General features: G+C 41.5%; 1 protein-coding gene across 4 annotated transcripts in view; it reads right to left on the bottom strand.

Annotated features, from left to right (window-relative positions):
- Positions 1-17511, bottom strand: part of BSN (bassoon presynaptic cytomatrix protein) — a 343114-nt gene extending 325603 nt beyond the window's left edge. For all 4 annotated transcript variants that reach the window (XM_063426133.1, XM_063426134.1, XM_063426135.1 and 1 more), the window contains exon 1: positions 17206-17511. In XM_063426133.1, coding sequence (XP_063282203.1) covers positions 17206-17372 — 167 coding nt within the window. In that variant the 5' untranslated portion in view covers positions 17373-17511. The remainder of the gene's footprint in view (positions 1-17205) is intronic.
- Between the last annotated feature and the right edge of the window lie 5034 nt (positions 17512-22545).

Here is a 22545-nt window from a genome sequence, read left to right as displayed (position 1 = left end):
GTACATTTAAACGCCGCAGGCGCCCCCAACAACAACCCTGGCACACCAAGCTCACTTGATACCTCCAAAAATGCTCCAGAAATGCTGAACGCTGATGGAGAAAGTCTCACTGTGCATCTGACTTTCTCCACTATAAATTTATGCTGAGCTTATACAGCTTGGCTCTTTCCTCTGCAAAAGTTAATTACTTCAATACCCTCATAACCACACTCTCCCGCGATCCCAAACGACTATTTCACACATTTAACTCTCTTCTTCGCCCTGCTGTTACTCCTCCACCTAGTAACTTGACCGCCTCGGACTTTGCAACTCACTTCACTGACAAGATCTCTACATTCAGAGAAGAGATCTCTCATATTTCTTCTTCCCCTATACTTCCCCAATACTTCCCCTAACTTCACTCCCTCTGCTGTTCTATGTTCATTCGCACCCGCTACATTGGAAGAGGTTTCTGCTCTGCTCCAGTCCTCCCGCCCCACCACCTGCTCCCTCCCCAGATCCAATTCCCTTGCATCTCATCCGTACTCTGTCTTCTTCTCTTTCTCCACCTCTCACTAAAATTCTCAATCTCTCTCTCTCCTCTGGTATATTTCCATCGCCCTTCAAACATGCAACTGTAACCCCAATTCTAAAGAAGCGCAATCTTGACCCTAACTCCCAATCCAACTATCGTCCTATCTCGCTACTGCCTTTTGCATCCAAGATCCTTGAAAGAATTGTGTATGCGAGACTGACAGACTTCCTCGAGTTCAACTCTATGCTAGACCCACTTCAGTCTGGTTTCCGCGCTAAGCACTCTGTGGAAACAGCACTGACCAAAGTATCCAATGATCTACTCGCTGCAAAATCTCGTGGTCACTACTCTATCCTAATTCTCCTTGACCTGTCTGCGGCTTTTTTTTTTTCCAATTCTCTTTTTATTTGTGATTTAAGCAGGGTACAAGTACATAATGTAACAAGCAGGCAGGGGATCAAAGCTGTTACCTGCGCAGCATATTGAAATATACATTCAGACATAACACAAGCATATATGTGTACGAATAAGAATAAAAACATACAAAAGAACAGAAATGGTACCTCAGACAGGGTCGAAAACGACATTTCGTTATTCACCAAGGTGCTACAGATTTTAGGTATCAAATCATATCGTGGCCTACCACAGGAATTGATCAAAGCAGAGCTTTGGTGTTGGCAGCCCCTTGATGGAGTGTGAGGGTTGGGAACAGGTAGCAAAATCCCCCCCTCTGTCTAATGTTACCATTAAGTGAAAACAAGGTGAGAATTTGCAATACATCACAGTAAGCCAATACAGATGTCTGCGGCTTTTGACACTTCTTCTCATCCTCCGCAATATCGGTCTACAAGATATTGCTCTCTCCTGGTGCTCCTCCTACCTCTCCCAGCGCTCTTTCAGTGTTTCTTTCTCTGGCTCTGCTTCTTCTCCCCAACTCCTCTCTGTTGGTGTCCCTCAAGGTTCAGTCCTTGGTCCCTTACTGTTCTCCATCTATACTGCCTCCCTTGCTAAACTCATTAGCTCCTTTGGCTTCCAATATCATTTCTATGCAGATGACATGCAAATCTACCTGTCCTCTCCTGATCTCTCTTCATCCCTCTTGACTAGTGTCTCTGACTGCCTCTCTGCTGTTTCTAACTGGATGGCTGCCCACTTCCTTAAACTAAACTTGACCAAAGCTGAAATTCTGGTCTTTCCTCCCTCAAGTGTTGTTACTCCTGTGTCTGTCTCCCTCCAAGTCAACGGTGCTACCATCAGCTCCACCACGCAGGCTCGCTGCCTAGGTGTTCTATTGGACTGCGACCTCTCCTTCAAGCCTCATGTTCAATCTATCGCCAAATCCGGTCATTTCCATCTCAAAAATATTGCGCGCATGCGCCCCTACTTAACGCCAGATGCGACTAAGGTGTTGGTCCATTCCACTGTCCTTTCTCGCCTTGACTACTGTAATCCGCTTCTTGCGCCGTTACAGTCCATAATGAATGCGGTGGCAAGGCTCATCTTCCTGTCCGCCCGCACCTCCCATGCCTCACCCTTCTGTCAGTCCCTACATTGGCTTCCTATAAAATATAGAGCTTAATTTAAAATTCTGGTTCTTGCTTTCAAATCTCTACATAATGCTGATTCCACCTATCTATCCTCCTTTATACACAAGTATGTCCCGTCTAGGCCCTTACAATCTGCTGAAGACTTACGTCTATCTTCTGTCCGTACTCCCACCTCTGATGCTCGCCTTCAAGATTTCTCGAGGGCTGCACCGTTCCTGTGGAACTCGCTTCCCTCCTCCGTTAGATGCTCACCCAGTCTCCACTCCTTCAAAAAATTGTTAAAAACCCACTTCTTCATAAAATCGTATCAATTAAACTGTTAATAGCTCCCAACTGATTCCTCTTCTGCAACTGTCACTAGTCTAATACTATCCTTACCTTTTTGTGTCATTTTACCCAACTCCCTCTAGCATGTAAGCTCATTGAGCAGGGCCCTCAACCCCTCTGTTCCTTTGTGTCCAACTTGTCTGGTTACAACTACATGTCTGTTCGTCCACCCATTGTAAAGCTCTGCAGAATTTGACGGCGCTATATAAATATCATAATAATAATTCACAAATTCAAACAAATTAGAGGAAGTAGGATATTGTAATATGAGGTAAAGGGCAATGTTTCTTAAAAATGCAAGATTATCAACTGTATAGTTCATATTGGTTTATATTTTTTAAATAATTTATATGATTTATGTAATAACTGTATTTCTGCTTTTTGTCTATATTGGGGGCTTTTTGCCCTGTTATTCCCCAGGGTTTAAAGAAAAAGAAAAGTCTACTTTTGGTATATAAATATCTATTTTAATTACCATGTATACATTTAACAGACTGGTGTGCATGTATGGATGCATTTTGTGTTGATAAGAAGCATTTTTCTGTCTTTACTGTTTGCCTTTCCCACATGAAATCATCACTCTGCTGTCTGATGATTTGCTAAGCTCAGTTGGCTATAGGTAATTTTATGATAGCTACAGATCAATAGCAAAAACGCATTCTCAACATTTTCAGCTGAATGGAGTGATAAAATATCCAAAAATAGTTTTCTTACATAGGGACATGCATTATGAGAGCTTGGGAACTGTATATCCATGCACAAGGAGAACTTTTTCAAATAATATGTTATAAATGTATATATGTCTCATTTTTTTTTTTTTTTAATGTACAGTGAGGGACAAAAGTATTTGAGCCCCTGCTGATTTTGAACGTTTTCCCACTTACACAGAAATGATCAGTCTATAATTTTAATGGTAGGTGAATTTTAACAGTGAGAGACAGAATAACAAAAAAAAAAGCCAGAAAAACGCATGTCAAAAGAGTTAATTTTTTTGCATGTCAATGAGTGAAATAAGTGTTTGGCCCCTTCAACTTAGTACTTGGTTGCAAATCCACAGAGGTCAGACATTTATTGTAGTTGGCCACCAGGTTTGCACACATCTCAGGAGCGATTTTTTTCCCACTCCTCTTTGCAGATCCTCTCCAAGTCATTAAGGTTTTGATGTTGACATTTGGCAACTCGAACTTTCAACTCCCTCCACAGATTTTCTATGGAATTAAGGTCTGGAGACTGGCTAGGCCACTTCAGAACCTAAATGTGCTTCTTCTTGAGCCACTCCTTTGTTGCCTTGGCTGTGTGTTTTGGGTCATTATTATGCTGGAATACCCATCCACGACACATATTCAATGCCCTGGCTGAGGTAAGGAGGTTCTCACCCAAGATTTGACGGTACATGACCCTGTCCATCGTCCCTTTGATGCGGTGCACTTGTCCTGTCCCCTTAGCAGAAAAACACCCCCAAAGCATAATGTTTCCACTTCCATGTTTGACGGTGGGGATCATAGGCAGCATTCCTCCTCCTACAAACACGGCGAGTTGAGTTGATGCCAAAGAGCTCGATTTTGGTCTCATCTGTCCACAACACTTTGACCCAGTTCTCTTCTGAATCATTCAGATGTTCACTGGCAAACTCACAGACGGGCCTGTACATGTGCTTTCTTGCTTAAGGAGAGCTTGCGGGCGCAGCAGGATTTCAGTCCTTCACGGCGTAGTGTGTTACCAAATGTTTTCTTGGTGACTATGGTCCAGGCTGCCTTGAGATCATTAACAAGATCCTCCTGTGTATTTCTGGGCTGATTCCTGACCATTCTAATGATCACTGAAACTCCACGAGGTGAGATCTTGCATGGAGCACAAGATCGAGGGAGACTGAATGTTATTTTATGTTTCTTCCATTTGCGAATAATCGCACCAACTGTTGTCACCTTCTCACCAAGCTGCTTGGCAATAGTCTTGTAGCCCATTCCAGCCTTTTGTAGGTCTACAATCGTGTCCCTGACATCCTTAGACAGCTCTTTGGTCTTGGTCATGTTGGAGAGTTTGGAATCTGATTGATGGCTTCTGTGGACAGGTGTCTTATACATGTTTTAGAAGCACTCCCTTTAAGAGACAGCTGGGAGCCAGAAATCTTGATTGATAGGGGATCAAATACATATTTCACTCATTGACATGCAAATCAATTTATAACTTTTTTGACATGTGTTTTTCTGGATTTTTCTTTTTTTATTATTTTGTCTTTCACTGTTAAAATACATCTACCATTAAAATTATGGACTGATCATTTCATTGTCATTGGGCAAACGTTCAAAATCAGCAGGGGATCAAATACTTTTTCCCCTCACTGTATTTTAAAATATATAAAAGCTTTAGTAACAGACATCACAATCAAGATCTGTCAGGGCTTGTCAAAGACTATCACAGGTCGGAGCACTGCCAGGATGTATGGATAAAATAAAGACAAGTAGTCATGGATGAAACTATTCTTGCAAAGATCTTCACTTTTCTATTTCCAATACCCCAAAAGGACAGAGCTTAAATGAGTGATTGACAGGGAGTCAAGACAAACATTCCACGATAGAGCTAAATACATTAGTTTGGAAATCTGAGGTTGAGACATTCTACCTTTAACACAGTCAATATGTAATTCACAATTTGAATTAAGTTAAGTCAAGTAAACATAAAAAAAAAAAAACATTAATTAATTAAAGCCCTTAAGGACCAATGCTTTTTTTGCAATGCAACACATTTATTACCAAAGTATTTATGCATTTTTGCCATGCATTCATTATACTACAATTTCCTCCTTTCTGTTTAGGTGCATCAATACATATTTAATATACCGTAATTTAATTTAGGGGAAAAAAATCATATATATTTATTAATCTGCCCTCCTACTCCCATAGACCCACAATAACTCCCCCTCATACACACACACACACACACACACACTCTCTACATTCTTCACACATATCGCACCCTTCACACACAAACATAAGTCACCCCACACACATCCCCTACTTCAGCCCCTATCCCAGCAGACCTCAGGTAAGTTGTCAAACTGTTCTTAAACGGTTTGACTACTTACTCTGGGAGGGCAACACTGAAACGGTAAACATTTCTGCTGAACAGGGGACCGATTGGGTACTGCGGCCCTTTAAGATCGTGACCGGCCCAGTAGTGTGGTCAGGCTGGGATGAAGTGACATCCTGTCACTTCCTCTCAGCTTTGTGCAGAGAGACAGCACAGGAGGGAGAGGAGGCAGCATGAGGGGAGAGGAGCATGAATAACTCCTCCAGCCCCCTCACTCCCACCAGCCAGCAGCAGGACCAGGACTTCAAGCAAGCCACCCTCTTGGACACAAGGTAAGCTAACAGGACGGTGGAGATTTAAAAAAATATCACTTGTATGTGTTTATGTCAGATTGTATGTGTGTGTGCAGAGGTGTAACTATAAATCACGGGGCCCCAGTGCGAAAACTGCACTGGGCACCCCCCATACATGCAGACAAACAGATACACACAGACAAAGACACACACAAACACATACATATATATATACACAGAAACACACAGACACATACATAACACACACACATCCAAAATATTTTAGTCACCCTCCTGTTTCCTACCTTTTAGCTGCAGGAGAGTGACTTTCCCTGGGGCCAAGTGGTGGCTCAGCCTGATGGGAGTCAGAGTTCCCACTCCTACTTCCTCCTCTTCCTCCCGCGCGGCTCCCGGTGTAAAATGAGAGGAGTGACCGGGGCAGTCACTTTCTCCCAGCTGTGATGTCATTTCAGAGGGCCTGGTCGCGCTGTTAAAGTGCCACAGCGCTGAGAGGGCCCCCTGGAAATTAATTTCCACCCCTTAATGTGCGGCAGCAGCGGTTATACCGCGTGGGCCGGGCCGCAACACATGGCGGTGGGCACCGCGGTCGCAGGGCGGCCTGGTCCCCTGGAGTGGTGAAAGTGAAAGGAGGCTTCGTGGGAACACTGAGGATAGGTGAGAATTGTGGGAAAATTTCTATGACCACCTGAAATGAAGCACACTTTGCTCCTCCGCTGGTCAGAGATGGTCAGGCGTAGGAAACCTCCATAAGACAAGTAGTCCCTACTTTGTCTTATGTTTTAAAGAAAATTAGAGCAGACAGGAATAAATGAACAGATCATGAGAGAGGGAGAGAAGAGGAATTGATTAAAGAAAGGTAAATTCGGCATGACAGTGCCGCTTTAAGTGATTAACAGGAGAAAAATAAGCATGTCTGCAAGGCCAGGACAAAATGTATGAGTGAATTATTAAAATAAGAACACCATTATTTGAATGCTTCAGCTAAGCAATGTACAGTGCGGTGGGAAGAAAAGAAAACATTGGCTCTTTCTAAATGAATGGTAATATTAATACTTATGGAAGCTAGATTCTGGAAACCGTTCATAAACAATGAATATGTGGCAAGTGCTTGAGCACTAAGATTATCCTAAATGACTTCAGGCAAGATAATAATGCACATAGTGAATTTCCAGATGTAGAAGGCAAATATGCTTTTTAATAGTACATATTTTAAAAATGCTTTTATGTAATTTGCCATCACACAGACTATATATCCGCACAAGCAATTACTGACAAAATCAGACCACGAACCCTCACACAGAACCCAAACCTTTCGGCTCCGATGGGCCTTCTTAACTATGTAGATGTGACTAACCAAACTGTTTACTGTTCCTTTTTTTTTAATGTGCAATGACTACCTATGCCATATTTACATTACACCATGTATACAACTCATATGCTTGCTAATTCTGACATCGCAACACAGTCTTGTTTGAAAATATTTTGCACTTAATTCAAACCATTCTCGAACTGTTTAACCCCAATGTTGCCTCCAACGGCAATGTCCACTCCCCTCCAGACGGAATCCAACTTATGAAATTTTAGATTCAGGAAGTGTGGAGTGCTGCTAACTGGCTGAGAGCAGTCAGCTGACTCTCTCAGCCAATCAGTAACTCGCCCTTGACAAAATTGGCTTGGAAAAAGTATGTTTCTATCAAAGACAGGTTTCTGAAAGGGGAGTTACGAATTCACTGAGAGCATCAGCTGACCGCTCTCAGCCATCCAGCAGCGCCCCTACCCGGTAGCACTCTGCACTTCCTGAATCTGAAAATTCAAAATCCAGGATACTGCTATTGGGGGGAGTGGGCATCAGCGCTGGAAGCAACTTTAGATTTAAACCGTTCGAGAACAGTTTAACCCCTTGAGGAAGAGTGCCTCTGGGGGGTTTCTGGCAACATAACAACTTCATTAAGATGACGTTGTTTTTTGTGTCTGGAGTGTGCCTTTAAGAAAACTTGTTCAGAAAAGGAAACATTAGTATTATAGAAACCTTAGAAATCAGGAACTATATGCAGTATTCTATACATGGGGGGGGGGGCTGTGTGATGTAGTGGTTATGGTGCAGGAGTTCCCTGGTGCATGCCCAATTTAAGTAGTCAAAACATATTAGAACGGTTTGACTTTTTACCTCAGGTCTACTGCCCAAGCATGAGCTTCCATTACCTCTTGGGTGTTAAGTGCATGGCTAGCTCATTGACAGAGTGTCAGCTCATCACTGCCAGGATTAGCTCAGATAGAGAGCTTCTGGCTTCCTGACTGACGTAGTGGAGGCAGGTCATAGAGCACAAAGGATCCTAGGTAAGAATTCAAACAATTCTGATATGGGTTGACTGCTTACAATGGGGGAGCCACGGCACTCCACAAACCATAACCACTACAGTGTGATGTGCTTGTGATTATGGTGGTTAAAGTGTATTTTTATGTTTTTTAAACAATGAGGTTTGTGTATAGCATAAAAAAAAAGAAAAGTGTCTATTTAAAAGAGACAGTTAATATTTTGGGTCTGAATCCTTGTGGTCCCTCTTTTCAATACTAATGGACAATTTATCTTGGAGCTCCATATCTTTGGTGTGTGAGAGTATAAATAAAACTCACAGTAATGTGTCTTTAAACTACAAAAACATGCATCAAGAAATCAGTCTGCTAAAAGCAGATCCATTGTTCTTATTCTAAATTACCTTTTAGTTGCATACATTTTTATTAGGAAGCCACCTAAAATATCTCAGGACAGCCCGTCTCTGGCCACAACCCCACTGACAACCCTAAAGATTCCCCCTCTATGCCCATTGAAAAAAGTATGTTAATAACTCACATTTTGATGGCAGCTAAGATAGTGCTGGCAAGGCATTGGAAAAGCAATCAGGTAATGGAAATTGGAATAATTCAAGGAAATACAGTTGGATTGACGAAAATCAGTAGATGGATAAAAATTGTGAAAAAGCACCTGGTCAGTAATTAATGTTCACATTTAAGATGGATGGTGATGCCCCCATGGTGTGTCTGTGTCCCGAGAGAATCTAGCTGTTGGGTTGCGCCCAGTTGGGAAGTAACTAATATATGGATATGAATAAAGAGTCATAAAACACGCTCGTCCCTGGGGACAGTGAATGCGTCAGAGATTGTTTGTCTTTTTCTTTTGGTACCTTAATTTTGCAATACATGTAGTCTACAGATATTGTTCTCCCATCGCTGTTCCTCCTAGTTTCAACATATACTAACTATATTTGAATATATGCAATGCAATTTGAGATACTTTATGTATTGAGGTAATATATAGACATTCTGTTTTTATTGATTCTTATTAAGTATTGCGGTAAAAGTTTAATAATTGAATATTTGTTTTGCAATTTGAGGTACTGTATGTAACTGAAGTCTTGTATGAAATTTTGAAAAATAAAACATAATATATATATAAAAAAAAAAAGAAAAAAGGATTCCCTCTTCCTGGATTGGAAATGTTGGGAGGTATGCAAAAAGAATGTCCACCACAACCCCTGCAATTTCAGCTTTGTATTTCATAAAAACTACACAAATATGGAACAATTTTAGTAGTACTCACTATGCCTGTTGATTTTCTCTATGGTGCAAACAATGGGGCCCCTTCTGGTTTAAATATTTATATTGAAAATCCTTGCACTCAAAGCTGGAGACTACATCCAAGTGATGGAATGGTATCAATCTTCTACTTTACTAGAATTCGAAGTTTACACAACAAAAAACAAATATGGCAAAGGGAAAAATAGAATATAAAATCTACTGACCTGACCCTGAGGGGAATAAATGACAAACACATGACCTAAATGCCTGGATGCTCTTGAGGAAGCACGTCCAGCCCCTAAGGGTATGTGTGAGTCCTCTGACCCCACCTCCCCCTTAATAGATTTAGCATTATATTTTTGCTGCCTGCTATATATTTTTTTTTTTTCATTTTGTGAACTTGGAATTATAGTAAAGAAAAGATAAATGCCTTTCATCACTTGGATGTAGTCTTTGTCCATCTACATCTGTTTTAAAAGGACTAAAATGTGTATTAGATAATTATTAAGTCAAATACCATTAACCCAAAGTGAGCAGGGTCAATATGTATATGCTTGCTAGGTATCAGAAAGTACGAGGTTGAACATGAAAATGATAAAGAACTAAACGTCTTCTATAAAAGAAAATTAAATTTAACTTGTATTAATAACTATTGGAATGCAAAATGTAATTCCAAAATGTGTTTAATACAAAATCAGTTATTAAACATAATCAGTATCCAGTGAAATAATAAATATACTCATATACTCACATGGTGATATATCCACTGGACTAGTTGCATCTTCCATATAACTAATACACACCTATCAACTAACAGGAGGGAAGAATCGGGACCATGCAGGAAGCGCTGCTGAAGCGTTCCCTGCATGGTCCTAGCCCCAGCTTCCACAGTGTGAAATGCCTGCTAGTAGCTTACCTTTCCTTGTAGCTAATACTACTAATGGTTATTTCAATTATTTTTCTAATATCTGCATGATAACCTCTAAATAGCCCTGTCTCATAAAAGTAGGGAGCATCGAACATTTTTCCCCCTTGTGGACTTTAAGTGTATTAGGGCAATATTATCAATGCAAGGTCACACTGACTATGCACTATAACAACAATATGTGGCAATCACACAGATAATGTCCTGATAACAATCTCTCTTTCCAGTGCAGCTCAAAACTGCAGAGATTTGTAAAAATAGATGTATTCCACAGAAACCCAAGCAGCTGCTCTAGCAGTGCAACTCATCTTATGTGATAAATGAAACTGTGGTTGGACGATTAAACATATCCAACAAATACTTGCTGGGCAAGTATATATGGGATACGAAATACAATACAAAGCAGAGTAAGACCTCCCTGGATTGGTAGCTTTTACAAGTACTATAATTTCATAACTGTAAAGGTATTTACTTTTTTTAATTTTATTTATTTGTTTAAATACATTACACATGGGAATACTCCATCTTCAAACTGCCATATATTAATTGAAAGGGCAAGTTAATAGGACAATGTGACTTATATGTGACTATAAATTCTCTGTAGACAGAGACATGCAAGGGGAGAGGGGCTCATAATAAGCAAAAAAGAGAGGGCTAATAAGACTTCAAAGCAGTGGCCTCAAACAAGTGTGGGGGAACTTATATGGGAAGGGACACAGATAGTGATATGCGGATAGAGCATATTAGTGACATGGGGAAGGAAAGAATAAATGGGGGGGAAGAGAAGAACACTAAAATAGGGAAGGACAGGACTATTAATATTGTGATGGAGTTGTCCAGGTGACATAGGAAAAGAGAGGGCTATGGTCATGGAAAATTAGTTGTCAAGAAACATGAAAAATTAAGCCAATGAACAGAAAAAAAGTGGACAAGTGAAAAGGGGAACTAATAGGTGAATATCATTGGAAGCGATAGCTTAAAATACACATCTGTGTTAAAACTCCCTGATCTTCAACATAAACACAATCCTGCATCCACAAAAACACTCACAATCACAAATATTGAAACTAAACACAAAACATCCCTGCATTCCCATATGCACACTATTGATACATCATTCATTTGCTAAGAGTTTCCCTATTTGTTCATCATTCATTGGCTAAGAGTGTCCTTAATTGTACATCATTCATTGGATGACAGTGTGTCTATTTGTACATTATTCGATGAGAATGCCTCTACTAACACATCATTCATTGGCTGAGAGTGTTGGGTAGTGTCCCTATTTGGACTCCATTCATTGGCTGAGAGTGTCAACGAGAGTCAACTAGTGTCCCTATTCGGACTTCATTGGCTGAGAATAACATTCAACTGATGAATAACCTTAGGGACAAAAGAGATAATGCTAAAGCAGAATGGAAACTTCCGCTTTAAAAGATATCCAGTAGACTGGAAGAGCCAATAATGCCTGAGGGATCCAGATATTTTTTAAATACATTTGAAAATTATTTGATTCCTTAGCTTGGGAGGGTGACATGGGGACTCCTGGTACCATGACCATCAGTGCAGTGCAGGCTGTAGTGGTTGTGATTTTTAGAATGCCTCTTTTAAGATTAGATTTTAAGTGCTTTTGAAGAGATTTGGAGAAAAGTGTAAATGTTCATTCTTATAAAACAAAATTGGTAATTCCAACACATTTTAATAATTGAGGTTATATACAGTTGACCAATCATCTCCTGTTACGATAAAATACAGCTTACCCTTCTGTTAAATTATATATTTTGCAGATGCAAAAAAAATAATTACTCAAAAGCAAGTAAAAAGTAACTTCATGTCAGGCCTGTTTTTCGCAGGACAGTCACAATTCCGGAAACCTGTCCGACCTTCCTGCTTCAGTTCCCACTACTAAACCAGGGAACTGTCCCTGATCACCAAAATGTGTGAGCGCATCATTAGAAGGCGTTCACGTTGTGCAACGGGCACTACGACCATGCTAAGAGTTCTGTCAGTGGGTGGTCTTACCCCTTTTCCAGGCAGACCTGCTCATTATGGGCCTCACCAGATAATGCAGGTCTTGTCCCTTGTGACATCCCCTCAGGGCCATGCCCACCCCTTCCCAATTCCATCCCTATGTCAAGTAATGTTGCTAATCTACAGAAGTGACTTTCAATATTGTATTGATTAAGCAAAAATGTAGACCAATTCATCATCAGTTAAACAAAAACTATTGAAGTTATGCATGGATAGACAGCTAAGGTATTGGATATCTATTATTGGGTTCATATTACAGCAATATACATATTACTATTTTTATATATATTGTGTCAGTATTTTAAAATATTTTGCCTAATACCAAGTTTTATGGGGATACGAAGCCTTACACTGCGTCCAAGCAAAGGCAAGCCCTTTTTACAAATTAAAGTGTGCATGTATGTATGACATTCTCAGCTTCATCTTACAACTACAATTACCTTATTAATTAACTCTTTAGTTACAAGACACCCATCTCTTATTCTGCACTGCCAGCATTTAGCAAGATCTCGTTTTACACATGTACAGCATTGCTGTAAAATTTTGCACAATCTCTGCTAGGATGACAAATACGATATTAATCCAGACTGGCTTATTCCATGAGCCAAAAAAAACTGTTCTCAACAATTAAAAGAAACAAAAAAGCAGAAAAAACTAATAAATGAAAATACATATATTTTCATATAAACATATATATCATTTTTGGTATATAAGGAAATATAATATATATATTTCTTCTCTCTGGGCCTAGCTGCCTGCCTTGGCAAGAAAATAGGTAATGAATTCAGTCTTTATTTCCATTGTCCTTACGTGCATACAGAAATGATGTATTTTTAAACATGATTCCTGTGATGCATTATATAAATATCACCTTTCTGTATATCCCTGTTTAGTGAGGGATCTGAAGTTCAATATGTGTCTTCATCTACGATAGTATTTTAAGAAATGGATTGCAAAACCTCATGGTGCCTACAAAGTAACCAGCATCACAAAGACTGAATTATTATATTCACCTATTCATAAATATGAGTAATGATTTTTGCACTGTTACAGTATTTTCATTAAAAAAAATACAAAATAGAACAGACATTTTTGAAAGTATAAAATTAAATGTTCTTTTTTTTCTTTACTAGCCTGTCTGCACTTAACAATAGAGTTTGATTAATGCAAAGCAAACATATTAAAGTATTTTAGTTTTGTTTTTCAGAGTATAACATTCTATTTTCTTTGATAAATTATTCTAAGGGATTCTATTAGCACATTGTTCCATTTTAAGATAATTATCAGGCAACATGATCCAGCACTGACATATCCAAGCTGTCTAGAATTAAGTAATCTGTTTAAACGCATAAATGCAGTTAATACATATGGTAGTATAATAGCATACGCCCCAAGATTTTAAATGGACAAAGATGAATATTTTAATTTAAGCTCCTCTTGAGAAATCTGAGAAAAGCACATATTAGATCTTAAGATACTAAGAGGTGAAATTAAAAAAAAGGAAAGTTAGCACAGACAATATCTAAAGACCATCAAATTTGGTAACTTTGGTCAAATATTTGTAGAGCCTCTAATCTCAGAATTCTACTAAATCAGTGCAGATAGACAATATTTAACAGGGCTGCTAACCTATTCATCATGTGACTGAATAAGGTGTGGCTTGACAGAAACATCATTATCTATAGAATGTAAGCTCAATTGAGCAGGGTCCTCTTCAACCTATTGTTCCTGTAAGTTTATTTGTAATTGTCCTATTTATGGTTAAATCCCCTTTCATAATATTGTAAAGCGCTACAGAATCTGTTGGCGCTATATAAATGGCGATAATAATAATAATGATAATAATAATAATAATAATAATAATAATTAGCTCTAACATTAAGCCTTGTGTACAAGCAAACTGGAGGACTCATACATTAATAACCAAGATTTAATGATGGAAAAGTGAGTTGCCAACTGATATGTTGCAGGCATTTTTCATAAAGGACCAAAAAACAATAATACATTTTACTATCCAGTCCTCAATATAGCTTAGACATTGCATGTTACAAATGCATAATCTTTCTACAGAATCTCATTGATTTTATTATTAATTTTCAGGAGAAAATGTTGATACATTCTTTCTACTTACACAGTATAAGACTCCTAATCCCTATCTTCTTCATTCCTGCACTGCTTTTTAATGTGAATTAAATGTTTTTGGCTTATTCTGAAAACAAAACACACATTCTGCATTCTTGCACCCTCCTGCTTGTTCTCCACCTATAATGCAAATCCAATTCATGACATGACTGTTGTAAAGGCTGTATTATCTTGCACAACATTTATCACAAGGCTTTTCCTGTTATCATTTACAGCTCACTATTTATCACTAGATTTGTGCATCTGATGCAAAACTGCAGTACCTGGCAATATATAGTATGGAGAATAATTGAGGTGAACAGATTGGCATACAAAGGAGAACAGCACAAGCTAAAAACATATTGCTCTGCGGGATATGTAGCACCACACAAGACAATTCATTTCAATGCACATAACTGCAAGACATCTGACAATGTCTTCTATTCAATGATCTTTTCTAGATGTATTGCCAATGGCAATATCTGGATTGGAAGAAGTTGACCATTAAGAACTAATTGTATAATGAAAATGACACTCCAGATTAATGTGCTCTGCTCTTTGAACTTTTCAATCACATGTCAGGTCAAGACCTGTTTTGATTAAGCTGTCCATTACAACACAGGCACATACACAGCTACAGGATGTACTATGCATAATATTTTATCCCAAACTGAACCCAAAGAAACAAAGATTCAAGGTGTCAGCACAGGGGCATTTGTACATGTACAGTGTGCTCTTTTTACAATGTCTGTTCATACAATATAGGCTATTTTTATTTGCTGTAGTCAATGCCACTCTTTTCTTACCTATATTCACTATATCCCCAGAGTCTCTCTTCTGTCTGTGTCATATCTCCCTTCGCCATCTATTTTATTAGTGACAACTTTTGTTATCCATTTTCTCTCTTTTCATTTCCTCTGTCCTGTCTATCTACAGATTTCCTTATCAACACTACTCCATAGAGTGAGGCAGGAAATCTGAAATGTGGAGTTGTGCCAGTATATGTTTAAATTACAGACATGGGCAATTTGCAACAGACTTCTCATAATCCCAACCGAATGAGAATAAGTTACATTAACAGTCCATTTCCCCACAAACCACTGTTCACGTCTACTGAGGTCAAACTAACAAATGGCTGCAGCTGAGTTGCATTCTACTATTTGTGGCTCATTATGATGGTCTGTTAGGATTTCTCTGACTGCTCTACCAAAATAAAATAAAATAAAACAAACTACTCATTAAATTAGCCCATTGCTAAGGGAAATAACTGTATAAAAATAATGTTGGGCTAATCAACATTAGCCTACATAAGTGGAAAAAAACAAGCTCCTTTGTGCGTTGCTATTCCATTGGGAAATACTAGTGTTCATTTTTAACAGTCCAAGGAATGGAACATTCAGTTTCTGATGCAAAATTGTTATTATAATGATTTCATGTATTAAATGAATAGATTAAATGACAGCAAACCTGTGCTAAAATGGGTTTTAAATCAGGGATGCATGTACCATGCAATGAAAAGACTCAATGTAGGACATATTATAATACAAAATAAATCAATAAGTCAAAGCTATGTTTCAAGCCAGTGGTAGCAAAAGATTCTTATGTGAGTGCACTACCAGGGGTTTGAGATTCCAATCAATGTTCTGTAGTAATGTGAAAAAGCACACATTTCAGGAACATTTAGCCAGCTGATGCAAAATGTGGGGGGAAGGGCTTGAAATGCCAAGTTCTGTTTCCACTTCATGGGTTAAGAAATATAAAATATAAGGTTTGAATTACATACAGGCAATCCAGGCATTGTATATAGTTATAAAGAATTTAAATTAATAGATTAATGATTACATACATTAAAATGATAAATGCAGTGTGAACGACTGCAAATAGGTTCAATAAATGACATTTTTGATAGATTTAGTCAACTGTGGGCCATGAACCAACAATAATTCCAACATGGACACAATTCAATAAGGGATGTCTGGAGCATACACCATGACTATAAGAAAGATACAACAGTCATGCACGCAAGCTCATGAATGAATCCAAGTACACCCACAGTGAGCCAAAATGAAGGCTAATGCACAACTCTGCAATCTGCCACTATGAGGTGGGTCACAGCCCTACAACGTGCCCCTTCATAGTAAGGTCCTGTGTCATTAAAAAGGAGATATTGGAATCCTCAGGAAGGTTCTAATCCTGCAATATATTCCACAAATGGAATTCTACACAGCTTTCCTCTGCTAGCAGAGAGGGTGGTGAATACACAATCCTGCATCCCTGACACAGCTGAATACTTACATGTGAATGGAGCTAGTTCACATTTACGATTTTCTCTGTCCCTCAATGGTCTCTACCCTCACCCCAATTTTTTATAGCCTGGGTAGGTCTATAGCCTTAACCCAACAAAATGTCATTTTTGTATCCTCCTAGGTTAGTGATGATTTGTTACCACCAGGTGTTATAGACTACCTTTCTTATAAAGCAGAGGGTACCTTTCTTATAAAGCAGAGGGGTGCCCCCCTCACCCCAAAAAAATGCAGATGTCCAGTTGTGGTAGAACTGCAACTCCCATGATGCTTTACTAGCATTATGACTGTGAAAGCTTCATGGTAGTTGTAGTTCCACAACAGCTGTGGCTCTAGATTCCTGGTCAGCCCTGCTACAAGGCTTAGCCAGGCAGAGCCCACAACCTCTGAAGTGCCTTAAGGCTGGCTCAGCACCAATGCAATGGCAGTCCATCCTCACCCTGGGTGCCAGGAGGTAAGTGACCCTCCCTGGCTGCCTGTATCAGGGGCCCCATCCCTCTCTCCATCCCTGTCTGCATACCTGGCGCCGACATGCCTTCCCCCGGCTGCGGGCGATGCTCCAGCGCTGCTGGGCCCGGGGAGCTGTCCGCGGCTTGGTGCTGAACCCCCGGGCCCGGGACTAGCAGGCGGCTGCATACCGGCTCCCACTCCTCCCTCCCCCGCCTCCAGGCTGGCCTCGTTCCCCATGGTGAAGGTGGCTGTTTAAGGGGCTGAGGGGGGAGAGGGCAGGAGGCGGGCGGCTTTACAAGCCTCAGTTATCAGCTACAGAGACAGAGAGAGTCGGCAGGAGAGCGAGCGCTTCACTCGCTGACAGGATTCTCCGCCATCATCAGCCTTTCCCCCCCTTTTGCGCGCTCTCGCCGCTGCTAACTGACCCCCACTCCCCTCCACACGCGCGCTCTCGATCGGATCGCCGTGCACGTGCTCACAGCCCGCCGTGCTCGCTCGCGCGCGATTCACAGTCTGCTAGTATTGACGTGCGCCCGTCTCGTGCTCCTGCTCCCCCCCCACGCGCTCCATTACAACAAGCTGCGAGCCAGCCTTTGGGACACGTGACCATACCGCCCTCCACCTTCCAAACCATGAATGGACTATAGTAGGATGTGTACAGTGACACCCCTAACCAAGTAACAGAGTTTGTATAGCAGAATATATATATTAAAATATAATGGACACATCCACAGGAAAAGAAACCACAATAAAGGGACCATCTCATTGAAAGTAATGTGTAGGGATGGTACTAGGGTTGCCACCTTTCTTGGTGAAAAAAATACCAGCCATACTAATTTGCATAATTAATTATGTATACGTGACATTGTGGTGGAATCTCGGTAAAAATAAATTTAGTAGGCCGAGATTACCACGTGGCATGTGTACGTGCATATGCTGACGTATCGATCAGTTGGTTGCACGAGGCAAGATACGATCAGTAGTGTACGGAGCATGTGCAAGAATACAGGATATAGTATTCCCCTCCTCCATTGTGCTGGACAAGCCATGCGGTCAAACAGGAAGTTAATTCTTATTTGTGTTGATTGGTTAAGAGAATGTGCGGGTGGAGCTTAATATGGGAGGAGTTATATGCCTATATAAGGAGCCTGCACTATTGTCCGGGGCTCAGAACTTGTGGTATTTTGGTGACGCTAGTCCCTCTGAGTCCCGATCGGTGATCCAATAAAGAATCTCTTCCTTCCTGAAGAAACCTGTGTCCATCTCTCTGTGCTTGGCTTCCGTCAGTTTCTCCGGTATCATTTGGTGCATTGGCCGGGAAGCTCATCGTTCAACGGTAGCTGAGAGGCAGAGGCGTGAGACGGTCTATCTTTGCCCACGTTCTCTACGGCTGCACCCCTGAACTTCTGCGTGGACCTCCCTTCGTCTCGGCGCCACTGGGCCGTTGTCCAGGAGATCATCGGCCTCTACGTGAGAAGTGCTGGGGTGTCCCCGTCGATGAGTGTGAACTCAGGTTCAGGAACGAGGAGGTAAGACAACTGCTGTTTTAGACGGCAGGACCCACTAGGGGTATACCGATTGTGCGGTAGGCCCAAAGGGGTTTTTGAATCTGTGTATCTGCCCCCTCTGTCGGAGGGAAGGAGCGAAGGCGCACCGCTCGATCGAACGCTCTTTAGTCAGACCGTTTGATTTGGTTAGTCAGGCGGGGTCCTGGTGTAAATAGCCCTAGCCGGACACCGGTGTCTTGTCTAGACTAGCGTTCTAGGGTGTACATTTTGTTCGCTAGGTCGGAGAGACCGGGAGACTAAGCGGCGCCTGTGTAAATTCGGTTCGCTAGTTCTCATCCTATCTGGGCTAAGTGGGAAGGCGTGTAAATTTGGAACCCACTAGACTTTTGATAGTGCGACTAAGAGGCGCCTGTGTAAATTCGGTTCTCTAGCTCGCTATATATGTGGTGATTGGGCAGTGTGGCTAACCAAAACGGGTGTATATAGTTTTAGGTAGTCCATCAAGGTACTGGCCAATAGTTTAGTTGGGAATTGTAAATGTGTTAACGATTGTTTTAGTAAAGTGTATATCTTGTTAGATAGCGCGAGCTCAGCCGTCTAGCGAGAGTGTTAATAGTGTGTTGCTGTATTATAGTGCACGGTACCATAACCCTGTATATTTACTGACACTGTATATAAGTACTAATCATTGTTGTCCATTGCATGTTTAACACCATAACCACTAATAATTGTATTGTGACCTTAACTTGTGCTTTGACCTATGCTAACCGTACTGTAACCGCTATTTGTAAAAGACGATGTTACTGGGGTGTGTTATAGACGGGTAATTCGTATATAGAGAATTATAGCGTGGGTGACTGTATAGTTACGCCAAAGGGCATAATATTGATTATCTAGTGACTGGTGTAACAGCTGTGTGTGTACGGGAATTCCCTGAGTGTTTATTGTTATTGTGTACGTTTCACTTGGTAACCGTACCACGTGGTGCTGTTGCCAGAGGAAACGGGTGTGACTGTTGAATAGTACGCGTGTATAGTATTCGTTGTCGACGACGTTCCATTGTTAAGTATGGGTGCGTCGCAGTCAACGATTCCGGATCCCTTAGGTTGTATGGTGAAGAATTTTAAAAAGGGATTCAAAACTTGTGATTTTGGGGTTAAGATGTCTCCTGTGCGTTTAGTTACTTTGTGCACTAGGGAGTGGCCTACTTTGGTTGCGGCATGGCCGCCACGTGGCAGTTTGGATCTAACTCTGGTACAGCGCTTACACGTGGCTGTATCAGGTAGGCCTGAACTTTACGGCCAGTTTCCTTATATTGACTGTTGGAGACAGGCCGTAAATGACTCGCCAAAATGGCTCCAGACATGCCACGAGGAGCAGTGTCGCCTCATGGTAGCTAGGACTTGTTCGTCCACTAGGACTGGTGTTAGGCCCATTTTGGACACGCCCCCTGAGTCCGAGATCCCTTTGCCGCCCCCTTACTTTCCGTTAAGAAGAAGTGACGCAAACGCAGGAAGTCCTGCAGCCCTCCCCTCATTACCCCCATCCACTTCCGCTTCCTCCTCCAGTACAGGATCCACCCCCCCTCGTACTAAATCTCCCCTTCCGGAACCAGAACCCACCCCCATTAGAAACGAATATCCTGATTTGGCGCCACTTCAGACTTCCGGTCAAGCTTCATCTAGCTCGACTCGAAGTGTTTTATTTACGACCTTTTCCCAAAACCAACCTCCCACATCCCCATACCCTATCTCTCCCCGACCGGAACCCATGACTGACGCCTCTCTACGTAGCCCCATCCAAACCCGACAGTTGACTGGTGCCCAACAATTAAAGCACTATCAGATGCCTCTTCGTCTGAATCCCGGGTCAGCTTATATCGATGCCGCAGGTCAAATGGCACACGCTGACCCAGTCTTCGTATATGTCCCATTTACCACAACCGATCTTTTAAACTGGAAGACCCATAATTCCTCGTATACTGAGAAACCACAAGCTATGACTGATCTGTTCACCTCAATAGTACAGACGCATAATCCGACATGGGCTGATTGCCAGCAGTTACTAATGACTTTATTTAACAATGAGGAAAGGACAAGAATAAATCAAGCAGCCATAAAAGCACTAGAGGATAGAGCCCGTGCTTTGAACCAAGCTAATCCAGCAGCATGGGCCGCAACACATTATCCCAACACTGATCCCGATTGGAACGTAAATGGTGCTGATATGGTTCAACTCAGAGCCTATAGAGACGCTATAATTGCTGGCATGAAAGCAGGAGGAAAGAAAGCCATTAACATGTCGAAGACAGTTGAGGTGATCCAGGAAAGCGATGAAGCGCCCAGTGTCTTTTATGACCGATTATTGGAGGCATACCGCTTGTATACCCCCTTTAATCCGGAAGACGCAGACAATTCCCGAATGGTTAACTCCGCCTTTGTCAGCCAAGCATACGGAGATATTAAGCGCAAGCTACAAAAGTTAGAAGGGTTTGCAGGTATGTCCATCACCCAACTAATGGAGGTAGCAAATAAGGTCTATATGAACAGGGATACAGAAAGTAAGAAAGAGGAAGAGCGCAAGATGCGTAAAAAGGCTGATATGCTAGCGGTAGCGATCGCAGGCGTAGATAAACGGGGCCCAGATAGAGGCAATAATAGATGGAGTAGGGAGCCTTTGAGTAGGGATCAATGCGCGTATTGCAAGGAAGAAGGGCATTGGAGGAACGAATGTCCGAAAAGAGAGCAGTACGAGAGAGACCAACCCAGGGCAGGCTACGGAAACTTTAGAGGCAGAGCGAGAGGTAGAGGAGGCCCCGGAGGGAGTAATGGTTATAGAGGGAGTAATGGGAACAGAGGAAGTGTTAGGGAAGACAGGTACATTCCAGCAGCGCAAAGGTCCCGCGATAGAGAAGGTAGGGACTTTGTAGGATTGGCTGACACGGTCATGGAGGACTATTGATACCGACCGGGCTCCATCCCCCTTGGTCGAGCGGAGCCTATGGTCGATGTATCAATAGGGGGAAAAAGGAGTGCGTTCATGATCGACACTGGTGCTGAACATTCAGTGGTGACTAATCTAGTTGCTCCTCCATCTGGAAGGACTATTACTGTGATAGGAGCAACTGGAAGAAGTGCTGAAAAACCGGTTCTTAAAAGTCGACTCTGTACATTGGGAGGCCACGTAGTAAAACATCAATTCCTTTATATGCCTGAATGTCCAGTCCAATTGCTGGGACGTGATATGCTATCAAAATTACAAGCGCAGATTACGTTCCTACCAAATGGAACAACATCCTTAAAGTTTAATGGACCTTCAGGTATTATGACTTTATCCGTACCAAAGGAAGAAGAGTGGCGACTTTATACAGTGTTGACTAGCCAAAACCCTAGGAGTGATGAGACATTGTTCAACATACCAGGAGTTTGGGCAGAGAACAACCCACCAGGACTGGCCCGCAATATTCCACCTATAAAAATTGAACTAAAACTTGGGGTTTATCCAGTAAGCCTAAGACAATACCACATCCCGCAGAAGGCTAAGAAGAACATTCAATCCTATCTGGATAAGTTCATACGGTATGGTATCCTAAAATTCTGTACTTCCCCCTGGAACACCCCATTGCTGCCTGTTCAAAAGCCCGGTACAGATGAGTATCGACCTGTGCAGGACTTGAGAGCAGTCAATGATGCGGTTGTTAGTATACATCCAGTTGTACCCAATCCATATAACCTGCTTGCTTTAATTCCGGGCGGGGCTACTTACTTCACAGTCTTAGACCTCAAAGATGCCTTCTTTTGCCTCCGAATTGCCACAGAAAGTCAATGTATTTTCGCTTTCCAATGGGAGAACGCTGTAACGGGCTCAAAACGCCAAATGACTTGGACAAGACTGCCCCAAGG

This window comes from Pelobates fuscus, chromosome 7, assembly GCF_036172605.1.
Source record: "Pelobates fuscus isolate aPelFus1 chromosome 7, aPelFus1.pri, whole genome shotgun sequence".
NCBI lineage: Eukaryota > Metazoa > Chordata > Amphibia > Anura > Pelobatidae > Pelobates > Pelobates fuscus.
This window is presented reverse-complemented; position numbering and strand designations above follow the sequence as displayed.